Source organism: Gymnoscopelus microlampas, assembly GCF_963454915.1.
Source record: "Gymnoscopelus microlampas genome assembly, chromosome: 18".
NCBI lineage: Eukaryota > Metazoa > Chordata > Actinopteri > Myctophiformes > Myctophidae > Gymnoscopelus > Gymnoscopelus microlampas.
Genome location: NC_139955.1, coordinates 46,168,561 through 46,195,079, shown reverse-complemented (window position 1 = coordinate 46,195,079; position 26,519 = coordinate 46,168,561). Strand labels below are relative to the sequence as shown.

The 26,519-nt window shown below is 44.8% G+C and overlaps 3 protein-coding genes across 3 annotated transcripts; all 3 read right to left on the bottom strand.

Annotated features, from left to right (window-relative positions):
* Window positions 1–3,153: 3,153 nt before the first annotated feature.
* On the bottom strand, window positions 3,154–7,585 carry LOC311034106 (organic cation/carnitine transporter 2-like; the record flags this gene model as incomplete). The annotated part of the gene is made up of 5 exons (XM_084041850.1): window positions 3,154–3,322; window positions 3,489–3,624; window positions 4,442–4,624; window positions 6,695–6,909; window positions 7,560–7,585. 5 exons carry the CDS (start codon window positions 7,583–7,585, stop codon window positions 3,154–3,156), a joined length of 729 nt encoding a protein of 242 aa, XP_083897976.1.
* A 3,037-nt stretch (window positions 7,586–10,622) lies between these two features.
* Window positions 10,623–15,230, bottom strand: LOC311034104 (bifunctional glutamate/proline--tRNA ligase-like; the record flags this gene model as incomplete). The annotated part of the gene is made up of 1 exon (XM_084041847.1): window positions 10,623–15,230. One exon carries the CDS (start codon window positions 15,228–15,230, stop codon window positions 10,623–10,625), a length of 4,608 nt encoding a protein of 1,535 aa, XP_083897973.1.
* Window positions 15,231–16,364: 1,134 nt separating this feature from the next.
* Window positions 16,365–23,823, bottom strand: LOC311034103 (solute carrier family 22 member 4-like; the record flags this gene model as incomplete). Its single annotated transcript, XM_084041846.1, has 7 exons — window positions 16,365–16,436; window positions 16,760–16,901; window positions 17,641–17,812; window positions 18,564–18,757; window positions 19,420–19,424; window positions 20,678–20,780; window positions 23,543–23,823. 7 exons carry the CDS (start codon window positions 23,821–23,823, stop codon window positions 16,365–16,367), a joined length of 969 nt encoding a protein of 322 aa, XP_083897972.1.
* Window positions 23,824–26,519: the final 2,696 nt, after the last annotated feature.

Sequence of the window (26,519 nt, the reverse complement as noted above, 5' to 3'; positions counted from 1 at the left end):
GAGATCCAGATGGTCAGGTGGGGGCAACATTGCAGATGTTATCGGCCCTACAGTGGCAGCATTATAGACAAATTCATTATTTAATTGATGAATTAAAACAAATATTAGTCCCCTTTATTTATGTCAGACACATTCCTCCATCATGTCACTGGGTGGGATTATAAACCACTGCCAGCTGATAGTGTAAAGCAGTGGTTCTCAAAGTGGGGTCCAGGGACCCCCAGGGGTCCTTGAGGGGGTTCCGGGGGTCCCTCATACGGTAACCGTCTTCCATGCCGACATCTCGCCACTCCGACTAGTGGCTTCCGCGTGCGGTTAGGGTTAGGGTGAAACGTCGGAAAGGTGACATGTCGGAAAGCCGCCATGTAACCCCCTCATACAGTAGCATGAAAATCAGTTAACCCTACAGTACAGGCTTTGAGAAGCACTGCTTCATGGGGAACCATGTTGGCTAAAACTCAGAGCTGTTGAAGATAAACTCTCTGCCCTGTGGCTCTTGGTCACTATAAATAAAACTGTCCATACAACTTGACTGAGTGTAAATGTCCTCTGGTCTCCTGTGTGCAGCTACCGTCTGTTTGATGAACAGAAGGACGTATTGATCCTGGTGTTTCTGGAGGACATTCCAGCCCACCAGTTGTCTCCCTACTATCACATGAGGAGGCTGGTGAAGAGACACACCTACCTGAGCTGGTCCCAGGCTGGACAGCACCCTGGACTGTTCTGGCAGAACCTACGCAGAGCTCTGGACACACCTCACACTGACCTGGGTTTGAATGAATCATCCATTTCATGTTGATATGTACTTAGGCACTCGGGTGGGCCAGTGGTAAAGTAGCTGTAGCATTTTTTTTGTAGTTTTAGTCATAGTCTTTTGAATCAAATTCCATTTAGTTTTAGTCATATTCATCTGAAATGTTTTAGTTTTTGTGTAGTTTTAATCGACTAAATATAAGATTATAGTCGACTAAATCTACAGTTGATTTAGTCGACTAAAATGTATTTTGTCGATAATGGCTGATTTTACACTTGGTTGCATGCTGAAAATACCAGATCTACAAGCTCACATTAGCTTGTAGAGCTGCTATTTTCAGAGGGCAACACCCGAGTGCAACCAAACATAAAATGACGTGTCTTTTAGTTATACTGGATCTCTTCTCCACTAGTCCCTCACTAACAATTAGTGAATTGTCAATATTTAGTCTTCGTTTTAGTCAACGTAGCTTAGTTTTTATTTAGTTTTTGTCAGTGATTTTTTTTTTTGACAAGCATTTTGCATCATAGTTTTAGTCGACGAAATCAACACTGCCACAGAGTTTGGGGGTTCGAATCATAAATAATGTGCTGCACCCATTTATTTACCCTTTTTGCATCAGACGGTCAGATGAGTGAATGCGCGTGTACGTTTTTTTGAGTTTACATGCATGCCACCTTTAGTTAAGCACCATTGACTATTTCTTTCACACCTGTGGATGTTTATTTCATTCAACCAGCTACCCTTAATTTGATAATTGATTTGTTTGTTTAGCACATGGTTGATGTTAAAGCTAATGCTAGCCTATATGCTGTGCCTGTATGCAGTTCCTTACAGTGAACAACTGTATTGTATATATTGTTTTATTATGTTTACATAAACTAACTGCTGACCTGTACCTGTGCGTGCAAACTTTATAAAGAACCTGATTACTGGCCACCCTTGCTTCTGTGCGAACCTTTTGACCGAAGTCCGCTGTGGATGAGGAGACTGGCCAGTCTACTTATAGCTCTAGACAGCTTCATTATCTAACATTGCTCATTAACATATTAATCATCTTTGATAATATAGGCTATGATTCTATAGTCTAATGACTGGTTTTATTTGCTCATTGGATTTGATTGATTGATTGAATTAATATTTTATTGGACAGTAATGTAAAACAGCACGAGTACAGTCAAACACTTTGTCTAAAAGGATAACACCAAAAAAAGTCCTTGCAGTCTTGTTTCCATTGGGGTCCTAGGTATTCAATTCATCAACACATAAAAAATAGCACCAAACATTTAATATCATCACAATGGAAGCATTCATTATTCTCATTATTTGTTGTATTATTCCATTATAATGCTCCTTTACTATTAAACACATTGTATTTGTTTGGTAATTATAACCATTATACTGCTACTGTACTATTATACACATTTTATTTGTTTGGTCATTATTGTCCTTGCTGAAATAGATTAACAGTTTTTAATTGATAACTGCTAATTGATATTTAAGGATTTGAGTACTGTGATACATGATTTATATTGATTTGCTCATTGTATGATTCATTGATAAAATACATTATTGATTGAATTTGAATGATTTGATTTATTAATTTATTTATAGCCGATGTAAACATTGTAGATCTGCTATTTTCACTATTATTGATATTTTTGGTACTTGGTAATTTGTACTTTTGAATCATTTTTAAAGCAAGTACTCAAGTACAAATTGTAATTTGACAGAGCAACTTTCACTTAGTAGTGGAGTAATATTTGACCAGGAGTATCTGTACTTTGACTTTTCTCTGTCAGGTGTAAACCTCATATGTCCAAAAGTGTTACTATTCAGGATTCAAATTCAAAAACATCAAAAGTAGCAGATCGATAAGCTCACAACGTGTCGCTTCGAGCCACGCTTCGAGCTTGTGGATCTGCTACTTTTGATGATTTTGTGTGGGTCTTCAACGGGCTACCCCTAGGGGGTCCTCGGAGTTAGTACAGTGGGTCGGGTGGAGAGACAATGTTCTATCTCACATAGATTTGGCAGACCCGGCCCGCCAAATCTATGTGAGATAGAACAGTTTCTCTCTCTCTCTCTTTTTTTTTTTACACTAACCACTTGAACCCCAGCATCCCTATTCTGGGGGGAACATTCACCAAAAATAGCCGATCTACAAGCTGACAGGACGTCGCTCTGCAACACCTTGTCAGCTTGTAGATCTGCTATTTTTGGTGAAGTTTGGTGTAAATGCAAAAAAGCACTACAGAGCTAAATGTCAAGTTTACTAGGTATTGAGGGTTTAAAAGTGGTTAAATGTATAGAAAATGCATATCAACATGAATCCAAAATATAAACAAGTGTCTAAATAAACCAAACCAACACTTTGGGCTGTAGTTGTTTCCCTAGCTTTATCCTGGAGAGAGGATATGGGTCTGGGTCTGGGAAGGACGTTCTCCTGGAGAGAGGATATGGGTCTGGGTCTGGGAAGCTCCACAGGAGTTGTTCTGTGCCGTTAAGGTAGACTGGTCCTTCTGGAGCTCAGCCGGGCCACTGTGTCTCTGAAACAGTTTGAACAGCCTGACAGACACAAAAGAATCACGAATCAACAACTGATTGATCGCGTTTCTTAGCAAAAAATACCGTAAGTACTAGTGATGCGCGGGTCAGGTTTTTTTGCCCCAACCCGCCCCGCGGGTCAACTCGCGCGCGCATGCGTGTGTGTGTGTGTGAGTGAAGAACCTACCCAACCAGTGGCTTGGTGTGGGAGATGAGGTCTGGCAGCTCCTGGTCTTTGGTTTCGGGCAGCAACAGGCTGAGGAGGCCGGCCAGGACAGAGGCTCCGCCCATCAGGATGTAGGGGAGGAACTTGTTATACGTCCCTATAGAACCAGAGGAAAGGAATTAATGATGTCCATCATCTGTAGTATTTGTCACAGTGGGCCCACCCTACAAGATAATCATTACACAGACTAAAGGTGGGCCCACCCTACAAGATAATCATTACACACACTAAAGGTGGGCCCACCCTACAAGATAATCATTACACACACTAAAGGTGGGCCCACACTACAAGATAATCATTACACACACTAAAGGTGGGCCCACACTACAAGATAATCATTACACAGACTAAAGGTGGGCCCACACTACAAGATAATCATCTGGATTCTTTAAAGGTAAGCTAATAAAGCTAAAGCTAATAAAGGTGATGGTGCATCCTCAACACAGTCTAGGATCCGGAGCGAGTGTCGGGCCTGATGATCCTCTAGTCTCTAGTGTGAGCGGTTCAAAGACCTTAAAGAGATAGTTCACCCCCAAAATGACTTTTTTTCCATCGATTACTCACCCCATGGAGAGCTGAATTCATGTTTTTTGTTTTGTTTTTGTCACATTCCTGAGCCAATAATTTGATGACCGGCAGCGGTTCCGGTAGGAGACACGAAGAGTCTCCTTTGTATCTCCGACCGGTCCGTCGGTCATCAAATTATTGGCTTAGGAATGTGACAAAATGAATGTGACAAAATTAATTCAGCTCTCCATGGGGTGAGTAATCGATGGGTGAACTATCCCTTTAAGTTAAACCTCCCGATTTGCTCACAGACGTTCAGGGCTGTCCCGTCAATTTTCAAACAAGTTTGATATTTATCTGGAACGCTACGGTCCCCCCCCCCCCACACACACCCCCCCAGAGCTCACCGATGTAAGCGATGTATGGTGCCACGGTGCTGCCGATTCGGGAGGCCATGGACAGAGCTCCCAGAGCCATGTTTCTGACCACAGTGGGGAACAGCTCCAGGGAGTAGAGGTACAGGAAGCAGAACGCTCCTGTCACCAACATCTTCCCCAACATCACCAGCACCACGGTGACCACAGACACATCTGGAGGAGAAAAACACATCTAGACGAAGGGGTCTTCAACGCGTGATATTGATCTACAGCAAAATTCGTACCAAGGCCCGCCCTGCCCGCCTTGCGATTGGCTGAATGCGAAAACGAGAAAACAAGGATTCCCCCCTCAGAGGGCTCGTTGTCACATTCTAATGAAGCCCAAAACCCTACTCTTGTAACTGGTCTGGTGGCGTGCCTCGCTAAGCATTGGACTGCTGATCCCAATTCCTGTGATGGAATCCCGCTATAGCAGTGGTTTTCAACCTTTTTCGCGTCAAGGACCCCCAAATTGACACACAACATTAGCCCAGGGACCCCCATTTGAAAATATATGCCAGGGACCCCCAATAAGAGGCGATTTTCACGGCTCTAGCAGTGATTCTCAACCATTTTAATTTCAAGGACCCCCAGTTTAACATGCATTAGGCTACAGACCCCCATTTAATGGCATTTCTATCTCTGGGACCCCAATTTATATTATAAAATCAATGTTAATTTAACTCTGAGTGTGTACCCTAACGGGTCCATTTGGTTCCATTTGTACACTCTCAGAGTTACAGACCCATAAGGGTCAGTTTGGTCCCTATCCATCATTTAGCTGGGGACCCCCTGGAACTCCCTCAAGGACCACTGGTGGTCCCCGGACCACTGGTTGAAAACCACTGCGCTATAGGCACTCTTTTCCCGACAACCGCAGACTATTTCTTTGGCCAATAAAGCATAGTTTTGGACCGCCGCGGAGGCGCGCCGTCTCTTCGCAACGTTCGGCACGGCAACTTGCTCGCTTTGGCTCGCTCGGTGGTGCCTCTCGTGGCTCAAGTTCGCTTGAGCCTACTCAGGGCTGTTCCAGTTATGTATTAATACATGTCATCAACAAATACAAATAGCTATATTTACAGAGGAGATAAGGGAAAAGGAATAACGGCGGCTGTGTCAAGGGAATCCATCTTAACTTGTAGTTTTCTGACAGATGCTTTTTCAGGACAGTTTTGAAAGAAGTCAGTGATTCACGCAAATGTTCAATTCTGGACTTCTTTAAATGTAACAGAGTATTTCTACATTGCAGTATTGATTACTTCAACTTAAAGGTAGGGTAAGTGATTTGCTTTGGTTAAAATAAGTGTTAAATAGCTCTATATTCTGATTCAAATTTTATCCAATCAGGATAGAGAACTCAATCAGAATACAGATTAAACAAGTGAAATTGGAAGTGATGACACTAAGAAATGAGCAGGCAAAATTGGAATTGGAACACTATAAAAATGAAGCTTAGAAATGGGTACTTTCTCCTGATAGTTTGACACCTACCGGAAAATGTATTTTCTGTTTATTAAAGAGCTGGAGAGACGGGGAGACTCCTTTTTAAAAAAAAAAAATTATCCCGCGATTTTTGTAACCCATTTTTTTCACCCGGTGCCAATTTCCTAAGTGATCCTGGGCGCTACACCAGCCCTACACCAGTCCTCCACAGCCTGGGGAGGCCAGGGCCGAGCTCATGCTTCCTTCAGTGCATGAGAGCCAACTGACCTTCTTGTCACCTGACAGGGGGGAGTTTCCCTGGTTGGACGTAGCGCGTGGAAGGAACACGTTATTCCAACCAGTTCCCTTCCCCTCCATCAGGCGCCCAGGCTGTCATGGGGGAGGCGGTATAGCGACCAGGATTACTACATGTTTTTGTGAGGGTATTAACTACCCTAGGAGACACGGGGAGAACATGCAAACTCCACACAGAAAGGCCCTTTCGCCAACCCCACCTAGGGTATGGGCGCTGATGATGCGGATTCATGCACATTTTCAATTCTGGACTTCTTTAAATGTAACAGAGTATTTCTACATTGCAGTATTGATGCTTTTACTTCAACTTAACAGTTGAAAATAGCAAGTTTATATTTTGCTAATATTATACCCAGGCAGTGAATGGAGCAGTAAATCTTTGGATAGCGTTATCGCCTGGTTCTCAAATGACGTCATTGGCGGTGTGGGCTTACAAAAAAACAGCCGTCAAAAGACGTCATTAAGTACAACATTTGATTACTTTTTACACCACTGGTGTGTGCGTACCATCAGGGATGAGCTTGAGCAGCAGCAGCAGCAGTCCACTGAGCAGCAGACTGAAGGGCAGCAGGGACCGGCGCGGGGCGTAGAGGATCACAAACCACATGACGCCGTAACTGACGAACTCTGTGGCCCCGGAGACCAGACAGTTGATGTAGGGGTCTCCATCCATGTTGGGCGTGTTTAGAGACATCCCATAGTATGTCATGGAGATCACTATCCTACAAGGAAGATACAGACATCCCATAGTATGTCATGGAAATCACCAATGGTGTAAAGTAACTAAATACATTTACTTAGTACTGTACAATTTTGAGGTACTTTTACTTTACTGGAGTAAAGTAAACCAATTTGTTATACTTTTACTTCTACTCCACTACATCTCACAGGCAAATATTGTACTTTTACTCCACTACAATTATTTGAAAACTTTAGTTTCTAGTTACTTTGTAGATTTTTGATTGCAAAACATACATTAACCACTACAGCCCTATACTTCAGCTATTTGAAAATAGCAGATCTACAAGCTGGCCTATTTTTTCTTTACATTTTGTAAACTAATGAGTACTTAATGGCAATAATGTTGTACGTACGTTTTAGTCAGGTAAATACTGTTTAGTATTTCTACATTGTGGTATTGATACTTTTACTTGTGGTGTGTACCACATGATGATGTGCGTGTAGTGTAGTGTAGTGTGTACCACATGATGATGTGTGTGTAGTGTGTACCACATGATAATGTGTGTGTAGTGTAGTGTAGTGTAGTGTGTACCACATGATGATGTGTGTGTAGTGTGTACCACATGATAATGTGTGTGTAGTGTAGTGTAGTGTAGTGTGTACCACATGATGATGTGTGTGTAGTGTGTACCACATGATGATGTTGATGCTCATCATGTTTCTGATGTTGGTGGTTCTGACCAAGTCTAGCCAGGAGTAACGATGCTGGCTGTCTGCAGGACCAGGCTCTGCCTCCTACACGCACGCGCACGCGCACACGCACACACACACACACACACACACACACACACACACACACACACACACACACACACACACACACACACACACACACACACACACACACACGTTTGTATTAATATAGCCGTCCTCAACATTGTAGCACCCTACTTTTATGAATGCTTCTTTTTAATATCCCTAGACCTGAAGACAAACATGTCCAATCTACAACAAGCTCACACTGCATGGTAGTGGGACACATTGTGAGCTTGTCGATCTTGTCGATTGTCTATTTTTTGGTGCACAACACCAAACCGCAACCAAGTATAAATCAATTCCTAATTTTAAGCTTAACTGTAAAAATATTTTTTTAAAGGAGGAGTTCACCCAAAAAATGACTTATTTTCTATCAATTGCACACCCTATGAACTATGAAGCCTTGAATCCATGGATTTATTTGTGTTTTTGTGGCATTCCTAAGCTAATAATTTGATTCCCGTCTCCTACCGGCTAATGTATCCGGTAGGAGACACAAAGTAGATTATTTGTGTCTCCTACCGGAAATACACACGGTCATCAAATTATTGTCTTAGGAATGCCACAAAAACAAAAATAAATCCATGAAATCAAGGCTTCATGGGGTGTGTAATTGATAGAAAATAAGTCATTTTTTGGGTGAACTCCTCCTTTAACCATTATCTGCAGATAATACAAGTAATGAATGATGATGAAAAGTATCATTTGCTGTAATTGGCCCAGAGTCCAGAGATAGTTGTGGTTGGACAGGAGTTCACCATTTGAAGACCACTGGTTGAAGTGGTTAATAATCACAGGACAGCTGTCCCTCCCTCCAGGCTATGGGATATGGACCCAGGGACAGGGAATGTGGGTCAGCCAAGCCCCCAGAACCCAGAGGGAGCAGCGGAGCGCATTGGACATGCTGGCCGTTCATAGGTACCGCAGCTTATTACGGCCGGGGCCAGATACATGAACGAGCAAAAGCGGTTTTCGACCAATGGGTCACATAGGCCCCAAATAGGCCCCGCCCCTCACATTTCCCAACCCAGAAGAAGGGGTGAAAAGGGAGTGTGCGCTGAGTGAGCAACTCCATACAAGTGGATGGGCAGGGATTTCCGGTGCCCTCTCTATTATGTTTAACTCTATGGGGTCAGCGAGATGATGACATAACCCTAGAGGTGTGTGTGTGTGTGTGTGTGTGTGTGTGTGTGTGTGTGTGTGTGTGTGTGTGTGTGTGTGTGTGTGTGTGTTTCACTGGTTACAGTTCAACAAGGTCCCAGGAGCAGGCCAATGAAATGAACAGGTTCTTATCTATTACATGTGTTAAAGTTGAACACATTTAAAGAGTGCCACTCAGCGACAGAAAACACACCACAGTAAAAAACACACACGCACGCACGCACGCACACGCACGCACACGCACACGCACACGCACACGCACACACACACACACACACACACACACACACACACACACACAGTCAAGTCACCTTCATTTGTATAACACATTTAAAACCATTCAAAATATCATAAAGACCTCATAAAATACAACATTGTAAAAGAAACATAAAAGCAATACCTCGTACAAATACAGGCTTGCTAGGCCTATACCACTTGTTTATTTTGGTTTACAAAATCTAATTTAATGTTAAGACATTTATGTTTAAAGGAGAATGATTATACGCACAGATAAAACAATGAGCAGTAGAAGAATGTAGAAAATTGAGACTCATCAGGACACATAGCAGAATCTGATCAAATTGAGAATCATAATCGAATTGAATCGTGAAGCCAGGAGACTTCTAACTTTCGCTGTGTGCCCCTCTGTTCCACTCTTCTGTTTTCAATCACTTTCACATCCACTCTCCTCACCGCTGGTAGCTCAATGTAAACACAGTGCATCGCAGTAGGACATGGTTGTGTACAATGACAGTTCAACATGTACTGTTTTGATCTATCCATATCGAGTACTGTGTACTCGATATAGTTTATCATCGTTATCAATCTCAATTTTATTGCGATCCACTATCAAGATAGTTTTTTTTGTCACGACCCATTTTAGGTCCCAGAGCTGTTCTCATGTCACGAGAAATCTCCAGTATGTTTATTATTTTTTGGGGCTTTTAACCCCTTTTTCTCCACAATCTAGTCGTTATGCCAATTGATTCCTCCCCAAACACATTTGTGACGTATAGGGGTGTGCCGATACACTAATTTCACGAAGCGATACGATATTTGGCTCACAACTTCGATACGATTTCGATACGATACGCACTTTTTTTATTATGGAAATATATGGGGGAGAAAAAAAGCAAATGCAAACAAATAATTCAGTTTTTGCATTATTCAGACATGCAAACTTGTAGCTTTTCAGCTACAATAGCCATTTTGAATCCAAATAGGGAAATAGTGTGGCACCTGACCCAAAAGAAAAAAGGGTGACAACATCCTTTTTCACCTCGGGGCTGTTTGCATGCCTGAAGCCTAAAGTATCATACGTCACCCCTAGTGACGTATGATACTTTATGCTTGCCCTTTGGCAACGAGCACTGCTGGGAACAATCAATGTGAACAACATCTCTGTCCGTGGGTGCGCGGCTTAACCCATTTAGACCTGAGGCTGATTCTAAAAACGCCTTCTAAAACCTAACCATAGTTTTCTGAAAACGTTCAAATTCTTACTAAAAATAAAAAATAAAAAATGATGTTACGATATTATAGCAACAACTAATGAGACACAGAGGTGGCATCCGGATTGAAAGGTATAACAACGTATAGGTAGCAACAGGTCTCAATGGGTTAAGTACCAGGTCTTATGACTTAACTTAAGACCTGGGGGTGTGGCCAATGCTATTTCACTATTTTGAGTGGCCAAACAGCATTCGCCACACCCCCAAGTCTTAAGTTAAGTCATAAGACCTGGTACTTAAGACGCTCAAAATAGGGCCCTGTGTGTTTAGTAGCTGCGTCCAAACAGGGTGTAGGACTGAGCAGCTTCCTTGCAACTCACACACATCTGTCCAGGTTTCAGGGCCCTGAAGTTGTGTGTATCCGTGAAGGGGATACACAAACCCTTGGCTCCCATGGAGAGGGCCCCGGGCAGGTCCTGCTCCTCCTTGGCCGTGGTTTTCCTGATCCACTCCTCGCACTCTATGCCTCCGCAGAACGGAATCTGGACAATCTTACCCTGGTCCAGTTCTTCCTGGAACACCTCCATGGAGTCGGCGACCACCATGTGTTTGTTCAGGTCATCTTCAGCCTTCCTGTACAGGCTTTCCTGGATCTCCTCCAGTATGAGTGGGAGTCTCTTCTCCACGTCAGCCTCTTTCACAGTGAGGCGCCCTTTGAGGCGCTCTTTAGTGTCCCTCATGTCCCTCCTCACTGCCACACACTGATGCTGCTTCAAGTCTTCAGGGCCGACCTCCAGACGGATTGGAACTCCCTTGACCTCCCAGTGGTTGAACTTCCATCCGGGGGTGTAGTTGTCTCTGAGGTCGACCTCCACTCTGATGTTTGCTCCCCAGACCTTAGCCTTCTGCAGCCTGCAGAGGTACTCAGAACACATGGCCAGAATATCGTTTCTCTCCGCCTCCGGCATGCCGGCTGTGATACCACAGGGGATGATGATCACCTGTAGGCAGGCAACACGGGGCGGCAGCACGAGGCCCGTGTCGTCTCCATGGACCATGGTCAGAACGCCGATGGTCCTGGTCGTGAGGCCCCACGAGTTCTGGTAAGCAAACTGCCTCTTCTCGGGATCCTTGGGATCCTCAAAGACAATGTCAAACATCTTGGAGAAATTCTGACCCAGATGGTGAGACGTGGCTCCCTGGATGGCTCTGCCACTGGCAGAGATGAAGGCTTCCACTGTGGTGGTGTAATCCGCTCCGGAAAACTTCTCCTTCTCCGTCTTCTTGCCTTTCACCACAGGGATGGCCAGTAGCTTCTCGTACACCTCGGCATACAGGTTCAGGATCTGCTTCACCTCGTCTTCTGCCTGCTTCTTGGTGGCGAAGGCTGTGTGTCCCTCCTGCCACAAGAACTCTCTGGTCCTCAGGAATGGCTGGGCATGTTTAAACTCCCACCTCACAACGTTACACCACTGGTTCAGTTTGATGGGCAGGTCTCTGTGAGACCGGACCTGTTTGGCAAAAGATGGGTACATCACCATCTCGCTGGTGGGTCTGACAGCAATGGGTTCTGCCAGCTCTGTCGTCCCTGAGCGTGTCACCCACGCCACCTCTGGGGCAAAGTCTTTGATGTGGGACTTTATTTCGATGTGGGACTTTATTTCGATGTGGGACTTTTCTTTGATCTTTTCTTTGATGTGGGACTTTTCCTTCTCCAGGGCAGCCTGGGACACGAACATGGGGAAGTAGCAGTTCTTCACTCCCAGCTTCTTAATCTCCCCGTCCAAGAAGTCTTTGATGGCCTCCCAGATGGCAAAGGACCACGGACGAAGGATGTAACAGCCACTGACGTCATAATACTCTATCATCTCCGCCTTGGTTAGCACCTGGGAATACCACTCTGCCAGGTTCCCCGTTTTGGTGGCTTCCAGTCCCAACCGTGACTGCTTTTTGGGCCCCTGGACTTCTCCTTCTGCTCCTCCTCCAGCGCCTACTGAAGAGTCCTCGTCTTGGCCGCCTTTCTCTCCCTTCCCCTTCTTCCCTCCTGCTCCTTTTCCCTGCTTCTCCGACTTATTGTCTCTCTCCTTGCGGTTCTTGTTCTCAATGGCACCTGCAGCAGCCACAACAGGCTTGCAGTCCTCCCCAGTCAGGATCTTGTACTGGCTCTTCAAGGACAGCAGTGACTTCACAGCCGTATCCACCCGATCCTTGGGGGCCTTGTCAGATTTGAGTTTCCTCACCATCTCCCCCTGTTGAGCCACCTGAGAATACAGCTCCTGAGCAGAGCTTGAATCGGTAGGAACAGGGCTTGACTGGACAGGACCCTGGGGCAGTGGTGCTGCTGCTGGGGCTTGTAGTCCAGGTTTGTAGTCCTTTCCGGTCTCCTGCTTGTACTGAGCTTTCAGAGCCAACAACTGCTTCACTGCTGCATCCACCTGATCCTTCAGTTGTCGGACCGCCTCTCCTTGCTGGGCTACCTGTTCGTAGATACGAGAGCCTGCAGCAGCAGAGGCTGTAGCTGGGGTTGTGGCTGGGGAAGGAGACACAGCTCCAGGCTTATATTCCTGGCTAGTGGCCAGCTTGTACTGTGCCTTCAGGGCTAGCAGCTGCTTCACTGCTGCATCAACCTGCTCCTTTGGGCCTGTCTCTGACTTCAACTTCCGCACGACCGCTCCCTGTTCAGCTACCTGCTCATACAAGCCTGCTGAGGACCTGGTGGTGGTGATGGCAGACTTGACAGGGGCAGCGGTAGTGTTCGCTGCTTGGGTCTTGCTCTTGTGCTTGGAGCCGGCCGTGGGCATTTCTTTACTGTGTCCATCTGGGATATAAAACAGCACACACGGACTCTCCTTACAGCTGTTGGGGCTGATTGGCTCGTAGGGCTGGTCACATATGTAGAAGCCACGCCTCCAGAGCTGGATGATATCACCTTTCTTCAGGTCCTTCAGACAGGGATCTCCCAGCATCCTCTCCTCGGACTTGCTTTCTTTGTTGACATACTCTTTGAAGTCGTCCTTTTTCCCTAGGACAGGCTTGGAGATGAGGTGTTGGTGGCGGACACATACAGTAGGGAGCAGTGGGGCTTTGTCTGTGTCCGCCAGCCAGGTTACAATAGTGGTCTTCTTGAAATCCTTGTTGTCCAGGTTCAGACGAGCCTCCATGGACAGCACCACACCACTGGAGTCCTTGTTGATTTTGGTGATGATGAGGTTCCCCCAGTCGATGAAGGTCACCACCTTGCCCTCGGTGAGGGTCTCTGCATCCGCCCCCCCCACTAGCACCCGAGGTCCGTACCACACCCCCTTCATCCCCACCTCTGCATTCTTGGGGTGTTTGTGAGTCTCCTTCATTTCCTCGGGGGCTTCAGCGATGTAGACTGGGACCACATATGAGCTGGACAACGCCATGTATCTGGGAGCCACCGGGTCTATCACCTTCTTGTTGAAGGCCCAAATCTTGTCCCACTCCATGTTCACCACTGACCTGGATCCTCCCTGAGCAGCGATAAACCGTTTCAGGCCCTCCACAGTCATTCCTCTCCTCAGCACTCCTCTGACTGTGGGTAAACGAGGGTCGTCCCAACCGTCGACATAGCCCTGTTCCACAAACCAGGAGAGCTTCCTCTTGGACAGCACAGTGTTATTGAGGTTGAGTCTGGAATACCCCCAGATGTAGGGCTTCCTGAGTCGCAATGCATCAATCAGCCAGTAGTACTGCTCATCGCGGTCATGGTACTCGGTGGTCCTCAAGCCGTGGGTCACCCCCTCTACGCTGTCCACGATGGGACAGGCAAAGTCGTACGTCGGGTACACCTTGTAGGTGCTGCCTGTGCGGGGGTGGGGAGTAGTCTTGCAGCGGTAGAGGGTGGGGTCTCTCATGCAGCCGTTGTTGGATGCCATGTCGATCTTGGCTCTCATACAGCAAGTCTGACCGTACTCTGTACCGGCCTTCATCTCCTCCCACCTCTTAAAGTTCTGCTCCACTGAGTTGTTGCGGCAGCTGGACTCGACGCGCTGCTCTCTCTCCTGCTTCATCTGCTCGGGTGGCGTGTCATCCACGTAGCCGCTGCCCTCTCTCAGTAGCTGCTCAGCTACACACTGGACGCTGGGGAAGTGGTCACTGGTGTAGGTGAACTGGTCCGGATGGATGTTCAGCATGGCCACGTCCTCCAGGATCACCTTCTCAAAGTCCTCCTTCTCCTTCTCAGGATTGGTGTCATCGAAGCGCATGATGAGCTTGCCTTTAAATGTCACCTGGTAGTGCTGGTTGAGCAGGGCGGCCTTAGCATGGCCGATGTGCAGGTACCCGCTGGCCTCTGGGGGGAAGCGGACCACTACTTTGCCCATCTCAGCTCCTGGCAGCTCCATGAATTTGCCCACATCTTGTCTTTTCCCCCTCTCCTCTGAGTTGGACTTGCATGGGGGGGCGTTGCCCTCGGTCCACTTGTTGCTCACAGCGGTGAACGGCACCTGAGAGCCCAGGAAGTAGAACCATCGGTGGACATGGAGAAAGGATCCATCCTGGGCAGGGGGCCACTCGACGTGACCTTTGAGTGCAGCCCAGACACAGAGGTCAGCCAGAGTGACCATATTATGTCCCACAAGGAACGTTCTGGTGGACAGGGTCTCGTCCAGTTCCCTCAAGACTCCCGTCAGCCCCGCCTGGTCGCAGATACGCCGGGCGCTGAACTCCAGCCAGTGGTCCACCTCGATCTGTTCCGGTTTGTTGGATCCGCAAAGGCCCAGGGCGGGGGCCAGGCGAGCCAGGTAGCGTGCGATGGAGTTAACATCTCTGAACTGCACAGCATCTGAGACCCGGAGCCCGGTGTCTTTGCCCTCCTCCACCAAGAGCTTCACGCTCCCTTTAACGTGCTCCGCTGCCAGCAGCGCCCCCAAGGGCAGCTTGCTGGTGTTGACGGTCAGTTTCAAGGCCATGCTGGATGAACCCAGTCGGAAACACTTAGTCACCGTTCTGTTTTTCCACGCGTTTCAAAAGGTTGCAACAAAGCGTGTCAGTTGAGAACACAACAGCCCTCTACCTCTCCTCCTATATCTGATCTTTACAAACTACAGACACTGAAGCCAGATTTATAATTAAGGGAGGACCGGCCGGTGGGCGGACCACTCAGCCATAAGCATATAAGGAGTTCCCAATGCAGCTACGCCCAAATATGGAATGTGTTGTCTAACCTCAATGTGTCGTCATGGCATCAGCAAACAAATCAGTGAGCGGGATCTCCATATATGGGCATAAAAGGGACAATGACTGACAGATACAGAGATCTCCATATATGGGCATAAAATGGACTCCCCATATATGGGCATAAAAGGGACAAGTCTGCACTATTCTTTGCTGCTTAGGACAGTACTACATAGGCTAAGAAGGCTTTCGGGTAACGGGTTTGCTTCTAAGTTACTTCTTCCAGGAGGCCTTAAGTAGTGTTTCCCGAAGCCAGTTGAGAAGACATAACATTGTGCTCCTGAGAACCAGCTTAAGTGGTGTTTCCTGAAGCCAGATAGGTAGCACGTAACACACAACCAGCTGCTACTAATGAAGGTACTGCGTAGCTCAGAATGCTTTCGGGAAATGGGTTTGCTGCTACGCAGCTACTACGACCTGTAATCACTTTGGGAAACCCGGCCAAGATGTCTCAGGGACTGTCTAACTAGCCTGGCATTAGCCAGACTGATAACGTGGATTCACTCACTCGAGTGAATGAATCCACGTTATCAGCCTGGCTAACCTCTTCATACTGAACTTGGATGATAATAATATAGATTTCATCAACCCTGCTGCCTTCCAGTCACTCAGACTCAGACATACATGGTCCCAAACACTTAGTGACCGTTTAGTTTTTCCACGCGTTTCAAAAAGTTGCAACAAGGTGGTGCGTCAGTTGAGAACGCGACGCCGCTCTGCCTCTCCTAAATCAGACTTCTACAGCGTGGACACTCGGACACTAAAGCCAGATCACAGTCACAGGTCACTGCATTATGACAAGCATATAGATCGGTCTGTGTCCCTTTTATGCCCATATATGGAGTTCTGTGTCAGCAAGAGGTATGGAGTCAAGACTCCAGACTAGACTGCCGATCCGACCGACTTCCCACTTGGAACATCACTACCAGTGTTGCCAGATTCTGTGAGAGAAACAAGCAACAAGGTCTAGGAAAACCAGCCCAAAAGAAGCGATTATGGGCCACATGAGCACTTTAACATATACATCAGCTATTTGAAAATAGCAGAGCTTATAGATCGGCTATTTTCAAATAAAATCTTGCGGGGAAATTATAATAAGCAGATCTGGCAACCCTGATCACTACCTCGGGTCCTTGACGATACACATGGCAAGTCTGAAGTTGATTGGTTAGACCGTAAGTGGGGTTGGATGTACGTACTGTATGTACGTATACACGTACGTACGGGCAGACGGGCGGACGCGCGTGTATGTGTGTGTGTGTACCTGGATTAGACTGACTTCTTCCACTTTGAAGATGACCTCAGGTGCCATGACTCCATTCTTCTTGGCTGCAGCCCTGAGAATAAGCTCCGCCTCCTTGATGCGGCCCTGAGCCAATAGCCAGCGAGGAGACTCTGGGATGTACCTAGCCATTGGACAGGACACTGTTTGAACATGCTTCAGAGTGGCTAGGGTTTATATCACAAGCAGACTTTGCCAAACACAGTTTCACTTTCTTTTTCTATTTTCCTTTTCTTAAATTTACAAGAACCAATATTTTCACCCTTTTTTTCTCCCAATTTGGTCGCTATGCCAAAAACAAATTGTGTTGCCACTGCTGTTGTACCTTACTGGTCCTTGAGGGGGTTCCAGGGGGTCCCCAGCTATTTAGATTTTTTTTTATTATAGCATCAAAATCAGTTTCCCATTTTAACCCTATACATATCAGCTATTTGAACATGGCCGATCTACCAGCTCACAACTCGCGAGAAATTTTTTGACGATGAAAGAAATCTAAAAAATGTGAACAATGTTTAATATTTTTTAACCATTTTAACAACACAAAGTGAGTCCGCAGCCAAAGGCGTATTAGTTTGGGTAAAGAGTAAACAGTCAAACTGAGAAAAACTGTTGTAATGAACACAAATACATGTCTTATCATCCCTGGACTCAAGGGTGACCTGTGCCTGAGACCTAACCCTCCATACTGTGTTGAGTCCATCTATCTATCTATCTATCTATATCGATCGATATATCGATCGATATATATCTATATATAAGTTAAATAGTTTAAAATGAATAAATACCCTTTTTTGAGGTTTTCAAATATCTTTTGACACAGATTCAAATGTTTAAAAAATAAATCAATTGACTGTCATGCTTACCACCACAGAGGTATGTAGAGCAGGCCAGGCAGGGACAGAGCCAGTAGCAGCCATCTCCAGCTCCTGATGTAAAAGGCAAACAGAGGCAGGATGGTGTAGCCCAGAGCGTAGCAGTAAGGCAGTCCAATCGCCCCGAATAAGATCCTCGCTTTGCTTGACAGCAGCTCAAAACCTAGGCAAGACAAGGCACTTTTATTCAGTGGTCGAAAAAGTACTACATTTTTTTACTTAAGGTAGGGAAAGTGATTTACTTTGGTTATAATGTGTTAAAAAGCTCTATATTCTGATAGGACTCATTGCTATAGCGTGTTTGTTCAGTAAAAGGAGTCTCCCATGTCTCTCCAGCTCTTTATTAATCAGAAAATGCATTTTCAGTGTTCTCTCCTGATTGGCTTAAATGTTGTAAAAAAAAAAAGTATTTATATTGTGTTTACTAAAGAGCTGGAGAGACCCCTGTGACCGAACAAACGCTGTAGCAATTACTATCAGAATATAGTGCTTTAACCTTTTTAACCAAAAAATAATAATAATATCACTTACCCTACCTTTAAGTAAAAGTACCAATACTGCAATGTAGAAATATTCTGTTACAAGTAAAAGTCTGGAATTAAAAATGTACTTGAGTAAGAGTACAAAGGCATTGGTATAAAAATGTACTTTAAGTACCAAGCGACACATTGTGAGCTTGTAGATATACATATACTTGTAGATGTATACATGCAACCAAGTGTAAAATCAGGCATTACGATGGCATCAAGGCCCGCCAAAATACATTTTTGTTCGACAACATCAACTGTAGCTTTAGTCAACTAAAATCTCATGATATTTAGTCGACAAAAATTATACTAAAAGTAAACCTTTTCAGATGACAAAAATATGACTATGACTAAGCTAAATCAAAATGAACACTTGCAGTATATTACCCAGTATGAAGCCACAGCAGTACTTGGCAATGCCTCCCATGGCGACGATGAAGTACAGCACACAGAACATCTCCCAGCTGCTGGAGAACGTCTGGAGCACGCTGAACACTGTCTGGATCGCCATGGAGACCAAGAAGACGACACGCCTACCATACCTGTATATGGACACACAGAAGATGACACTCCTACCATACCTATACATGGACACAAAGAAGATGACACGCCTACCATACCTATATATGGACACAAAGAAGATGACACGCCTACCATACCTATATATGGACACAAAGAAGATGACACGCCTACCATACCTATATATGGACACAAAGAAGATGACACGCCTACCATACCTATATATGGACACAAAGAAGATGACACGCCTACCATACCTATATATGGACACACAGAAGATGACACGCCTACCATACCTATATATGGACACAAAGAAGATGACACGCCTACCATACCTATATATGGACACACAGAAGATGACACGCCTACCATACCTATATATGGACACACAGAAGATGACACGCCTACCATACCTATATATGGACACACAGAAGATGACACGCCTACCATACCTATATATGGACACACAGAAGATGACACGCCTACAATACCTATATATGGACACAAAGAAGATGACACGCCTACCATACCTATATATGGACACACAGAAGATGACACGCCTACCATACCTATATATGGACACACAGAAGATGACACGCCTACCATACCTATATATGGACACACAGAAGATGACACGCCTACCATACCTATATATGGACACACAGAAGATGACACGCCTAAAATACCTATATATGGACACACAGAAGATGACACGCCTACCTACCATACCTACAGTACACACAAAAAGAGACAAATCACACATAGACCTACTGTATGTCCCTGTAACTACAATAGACAGACAGACAGACAGACAGACAGACAGACAGACAGACAGACAGACAGGTTACCGGTCAGAGATGTATCCAGAAACACACGATCCACCCAGAATTCCCAGGAAGAAGACGGTCATCGTGAATGGTGCCTTCCAGCCGTCGTCACACACCAGAGACCACTACACAAACACACACACACACACACACACACACACACACACACACACACACACACGTTACATCAAAGCTAATCAGTGAAATACTATATTGAAATGTAGACATTTCAGACCCCCCAAAATCTAAGATTTTCTCAAAACATTTTTAGCGGCGCTAGCCGCTCTATACCGATCCTGCTCTATACCTGACTTTGTCCGTGTTCACCGTCAACGTTCTGATTGGTCAGACACGTCAACAAAGTGATTGGTCAAGCTTCATGTGACACGTGGCTATAAACACATTATAAACACATATCGATGACAAAATGTATCAAAGGCGCCGCTACCTTCACACAGGGTGTGATTTTTAATATCAATAGTAGTGAAACTAGCAGATCTACAAGCTTGTAGAAATAGGGCTTCAGAGATTAATTCATAATATACTTTTCCACATCCTAGAAATGTAGTGGAGTGAAAGTCATCCAAAAAAGTATCCAAAAATACAAATACTCAAGTTGGAATGCGCCAAAAACAAAACAATCTCCATGAATTCAAGGCTTCATGGGTTGTATAAGTGATTGAAAATAAGTCATTTTTTGGGTGAACTACTCCTTAAAGTCAGTGGCTCTCAAAGTGGGGTCCCAGGGGTCCTTGTGGGGGGGGGGTCCTCATCAAAAGTAGTTAACATAGCGTCACAATTATTTTAACCACTTTATCCATTTATATGTTGGCTATTCAAAAACAGCAGATCTATGTTAGCTATTCAAAAACAGCAGATCTATGTTAGCTATTCAAAAACAGCAGATCTATGTTAGCTATTCAAAAACAGCAGATCTAAAAGCTTGTAATCAGCTATTTTTGAAAATGTTTGAAAAATAAATAAATGCAAATAAGAATAAATAAACGTTGAATCATTTTGATAGTTTTGGTCCCTGGCACAAATCATTTTCAGATGGTGGTCCGCGGCCAAATAAAGATTTGGGGGTCCTTGATTTGAACCACTGCTTTATACAGTACTCAGTAACTTAGTGTCCACCACTGCTTGACCTCTGACCTCAGTGACGATGGTGGAGGAGTATCTCTCGGATCCAAACACCCAGCCATCAACACAGCCCTCTGTCTGGTTGCTGTAGAAACCATCTGCTATTTGTTTGTACCTGGAACGTAAACACAATGGTTGCTATAGAAACCACCTGCTTGTTTGTACCTGGAACGGACAAGAAACCTTGGAAAGGGGAGCCCTTATGTCCAGAACTGTTACTTTTTTATTATTTAAAAAACACAAAGTGTGACGATGCAACGCATTGTGATGAAGTAGGACCTTCATTTACACAAAAACAATCATTTGAATCCATTCGTTGGAAGTGATTGGGTCTTTTTGGTGAACGGGAACGAACTCAGTCACTTCCTCAAAAGTAATGGTTCCTCGTGGTTCCTTGAGGGGGTTCCAAATGCCCCCTTACGGGTGTGTAACTCTTTTTTTAACTAACATTTTTTATTTCCACATCTAAAAACAGCATAATATTGGGTTGGGATGTGCAGGTGAGATTTAGAAAACCGTTAATTTATAACGTTAATCTCACCTCATTTAACAACCAAACATACAAAGTAATAAAAAAACAAACAAACATAAATTATTTATCATTAAATATATATTATTATATGTATTAAACACGTTAGAAAACCACCGTGCTACACTAAATGAAAACAGAGCCTTCATTAGAATCATTGGTAACACCTGTGAAGGAAGTAAGGAAGAGGCCCAATTTCTTTCCAAATTCCAATAGGCTCTATGCACAGCAGCCATATTGGAAAGAAATTGGACCTCTTCTTACTTCCTTCACAGGTGCTACCAATGATACTAATGAAGGTTCTGTTCCATTCTGGTCAGGGTGCTGATAACGTGCATGTTGGCTCACTAGAAACACTCCATTTTGGTTCCCAAATGGCCCCTTATGGTGGGTGTGTAACTCTGAGAGTGTACAAATGGAACCAAATGGACCCGTTTGGTTCCATTTGTACACTCTCAGAGTTATGGGGGTCCTTGAAAATAAGACAACCACTATGCCACACTAAATGGAACAGAGCTTTAATTAGTATTATTGGTAACACCTGTAAAGGAAGTAAGGCAGGGGCCCAAATAATTCCCAATAGAGGATATGCGCATGCTTAAAGTGAATGGCACATCGAGTGGCAAATCGAGTGGCAAAGAAACATGCAAAATGAGTTTAACATTGTTTAATGTTGTTTAATGCAATCAGATATGACTTTTCTGTTTGGATGCATGGGCTGTCAAGGCCAGAAAGTATTTTTTTGACACTTAGTAGGCATTCCTGCATAACTTCCGGGTTTGATGATGATGTCACACGCATATCCTCTATATGGCTGCTGTGCATAGAGCCTATTATGGCTGCTGTGCATAGAGCCTGTTGGTCCTCACTAATTACTGCACCATTTTCGTCTATTCACTCTGGCCCCTTTTCCACCGGGGTTGAACCGGTTCACACGGTCCACTGCAATGTTATCAGATTTATAAAGCGATAATTATGTATGTAACTACGGTTTCTTTTCCCAGACTGCGTTTTTGGTGAAAACAAGCCATATTCAACTGCCGATAACGAAAGAACGGAAGATCGCGGTTACAATTTGTTTTATCCGGTAGATAGAAGAGACCCTCCCCCCTACCCCCAGACAGCTTTTGTTTACATAATGTGTCCACATCATGGGTCTCCGTGGGTCATCAACATAAAGGTAAAAACGCTGGCGGTGGCGGATGAATTAATCAATTAATACCTGGCAGTTGTTGTGTTAACCCATTGAGACCTGGAACTGTCTCATTTTTAGATTTGAGCTAAAACGCATTATTTTACACTTGGGGCTATTCTAAAATAGCAGATATACAAGCTCATAGCGTGGCACCGAGTGCCGCGCTATGAGCTTGTATATCTGCTATTTTTGAAAATTCTTGAAAATGTGTGCAAATCTTTGAATATATATATTTTTAAAGCAAACATTTTTAACTCAAATCTTTGCTTCTGGGGGGTCCCTGGAACAAAATATTTTGATGGGGGTCCGCGGCCAAATACATATAATTTTGGGGGTCCTTGACTTAATGGGTTGAAACAGAAAAGAAAAGGGAAACTGTATCTGCCATGGTCAATTGAATTTCCCCCGTGAAATGAACACTTTCATATTCGACACATTGTTGGCCTGGCCTGGCATCGAAACTGGGGCAATTGGGGACTCCTGCTCCACAGGTGGGGGCTTCTCTAACCATTCAGCTACGTCGCCTAAAACCGGCGCTTAAAACTGGTGGAAACGCAAGGCGGTTTGCGGCCGGTTCCATGAAAGCATCAAGGTTCCAAGAATCTAGAACGGAACCAGTTCTAGAACCAGTTATGTTGGTGGTAAAAGGGGCCACAGTGTCTCAGAAGAAGGGTTGTGGACACCTCAGAAACCTTAACCTACCATGAATTGAAACGTATGACCAGTGGCGTGCACAGACATTTTGAGGGGCAGGTGCTCAAGTAAATTATACTTTTTTTTGTTTACTTGGTCTGCTCTTTTTTCCCTCTACACCTATACCTCTTTGCCAAAAATAGCCGATCTACAAGCCCACAACGCCTCGCAGCGCGAGGCGTTCTGGGCTTGTAGATCGGCTATTTTTGGCTAAAGTTCTCCTCAGAAAAAAGGGATGCTAGGTTTCGAGTGATTATGGTAAAAAGAAAAATCATATCACATAAAGATTTGGCGGACCCCCTGTAGTAACTCTGAGGACCCCCTAGGGGTCCCGGACCCCCTGTTGAACACCCCTGCTGTAAACTTTTCAAAAGGGCACTTCTGGTCAAGAGGGCAAAGGGCAGGTGCTCTATCACCACCTAGAGTCTATCTGTGCACGTCCCTGCGTATGACTTTTTACCTGGAGCAGCGGCTGAGGATGAGCTCCCCTTTCACCTCCTCCAGGGGGATGGAGTGGTTGAGGTCCAGGCTGAAGGAGGGAGAGGAGGAGGAAGAGGAGGCATTGGAGGAGGGGGAGTCCAGGGCAGGGAGGCGACAGCGGTGAGGAGGGATGTCCGCCAGGAACACCATGGCTATCCCCAGGTAGCCGTTACTGATGACACACAGGCTGAGCAGGACGAACACCGTCTTCTCAAACGCCCCCCAGTGGCCCAGGAAGGACACGGCATCCTCGTAGTCCATTATAATCCTACAAGTAATGAAGGAAAGTCAGTCACACTCTGTGTCACACATTGGTTCTCAACTGGTACACGGGGGCATTGACCATTAGCATTATGCAGACCGTGAGGAAGCTGTAAGTGGGTTTAGCATATAGATGTGATTAGTTATCAGCTTGTATCACTGAGAGCATATTAGCTTGGATGTGTGGGGCTTGTTGTATTCATTCATTCATTCATTTAGTTAATACAGAGCCTGAACCTGACAAGCGTGTCTGTCTTCTTGATATTATGCATTCTATTCTTTCAAACAGAAGCCTGTTACTGTTTTTCCACTTTTCCCAAATTCAAGCTGTTTATTTGCCTTTTTTGGAAACTATGTGTAACACTATGGTTGCAGTTTTTGCAGTTTTCACCGTTACTGCGCATGCGCGGCCACGGGGTCTGTTACGGTTACGGTTCCCCAGGCTATGGGATGTACTCTGTTAGCTCTAAGCACGTGTTAACAACATCCCCGGGTATGGACTAGTTGTCTCCGCCAGGCTGAAAGGCATGGCGAGAGAGTATGTTTTACCCCCTGTCCGTCCGTCCGTGTGTGTGTGTGTGTGTGTGTGTGTGTGTGTGTGTCCATCTGTCCGTTAGCAGCTAATCTCTTGGCCCGGTCGCGAAACTGTGCACACACACTCCCTGGATGCCAATTCAGAACCTCTCCCCCAAATTTTTCACATGGGCCTGTTATAGCGCCACCAGGAGGACGATTTGTGCAAAATCCATTTCTTGACATTACAGATTACCAGATTTTATCCAAACATCATGCAAATTGGTACACAGCATCTCTACAGTCATGTGATCAACACGGATTTGTCCGATTTCCCATATTCCATCCTGATTGGCTAAGGTTGGCTTCCAAAGTTTGCAGGATTGGTCCGTTTTGAACAAAGGGCCTCAAATTATGCACGCAGCTTGCAATTTCCGTGAAATTTCACACGCACATTCCCACTAGGCAGAGGAAGAAATGCCACCCTTTTCACAATGGCCTGTTATAGCGCCACCAGCAGGTCTAATTTACCAAAACACATTTTTGGAACAAAATACCCCAAATCATGAATGCAGTGTCCGCTTGCCGTGAAAGACCTAGGAATAAATGGCACAACTTTCACATTGGTCTATTATAGCGCCACCAGGAGGCCACAATAACGTACCTGACCTGGTGGAGACCTGTGCTCCGAGGAGCACTTTTTCTAGTTTATTATTTTGTATTCAGGGAAGGCCAATTGAGAGCGAGCTCCCCTTTCCAATGACACCCTGATTACAGCAAACATATATAACACTAAAGTAACAAAACGGATACAAATAACAAAAGATAACAAAACATTTGAGATTTCATAAGATACAAGTACAGACGGATTTCAAAGTGTTATTGACAAGCTGTTTAAAACGATCATGTTTAATAAAGAGCTGGAGAGAGACGGGGAGACCCCTATAGGTACTGAACACACACTCTATAGCAATGGTTCTCAAAGTGGGGTCCAGGGACACTCAGGGTTCCTTGATGGGGTTCTAAATGGATCCTTACAGGTCTGTAACTCTGAGAGTATACAAATGGAACCAAATGGGTCCATTTGGTTCCATTTGTATACTCTCAAACGTAGCAATGAGCTACATATCTCGTATTCTATTGACACACACACACACACACACACACACACACACACACACACACACACACACACACACACACACACACACACACACACACACACACACACACAATGAGAGCAGAAGAGTGGACTGGGCATACCCGTATGTCTTCTGTTGATGCCTACAATAGCAAAGACAGATGAATGTTTAACAGAGATAGCGTGTTCATACAACAGCTGTTATCATAAAGAGCTGCTCAACAGGTTGACCTGGTTTGGCAACCATCTTAACTATTACATTGTTTAAAGCTGCACTATGTAACTGTCCCGGGGTCTCCTGTCTCACTGTGCACGTGCTGACATGCTTGCCTGCCTGCATGCTCAGGGGAAAGGGACTTTTTCCTTGTCAAAACAGAAACAGGATTGTGTCAAAGGCCATGTCAAAACCAGGATCTAAATGTCTCATGAGAAGAGTAGGGAGACCAAATACAACCACCCCCACATTGTATTAGTTATTACTCTCCAAATACTCGGGCAGCGGGTTCTCAGATGAAGGTAAAGTGTCAATTTAAAGACTTTAAAGACCTTTCTAATACCTAAAAATAAATTATGAGTTGAAAAAAGACCATTACTGCATCAAAACCTATCAACACATTACACTATACAAACTGGTCAAACATTGGCCAAATTCTCAAATAATATAAGACAGACGCAAACATTTTGAAAATAGCCGATCTACAAGCTCTTGTAGAGCTGCTATTTTCACAATATTTATCTGTGGTCCTTGAGCCATCACAAGGGTTAATATAGCATCAAAATCATAACCTATTTACTTAATAGGTGATTTGAAAATGTTACAAAGTTCAGTAGCTCACAATGCGTACTGTAGATCTATTAAAAGAAATCCCTGGCACAAAATCTTTTCAGATGGGGGGTCCACAGATACTGGGAAAGCATTTTAGATTTTAGCGCTAGTTTTCAAATAATTGTAGTGGAGTAAAAGTACAATATTTACCTCCGAGATGTAGTGGAGTAGAAGTAAAATTTGGAAATACTCAAGTAAAGTAAAAAATACCTCAAA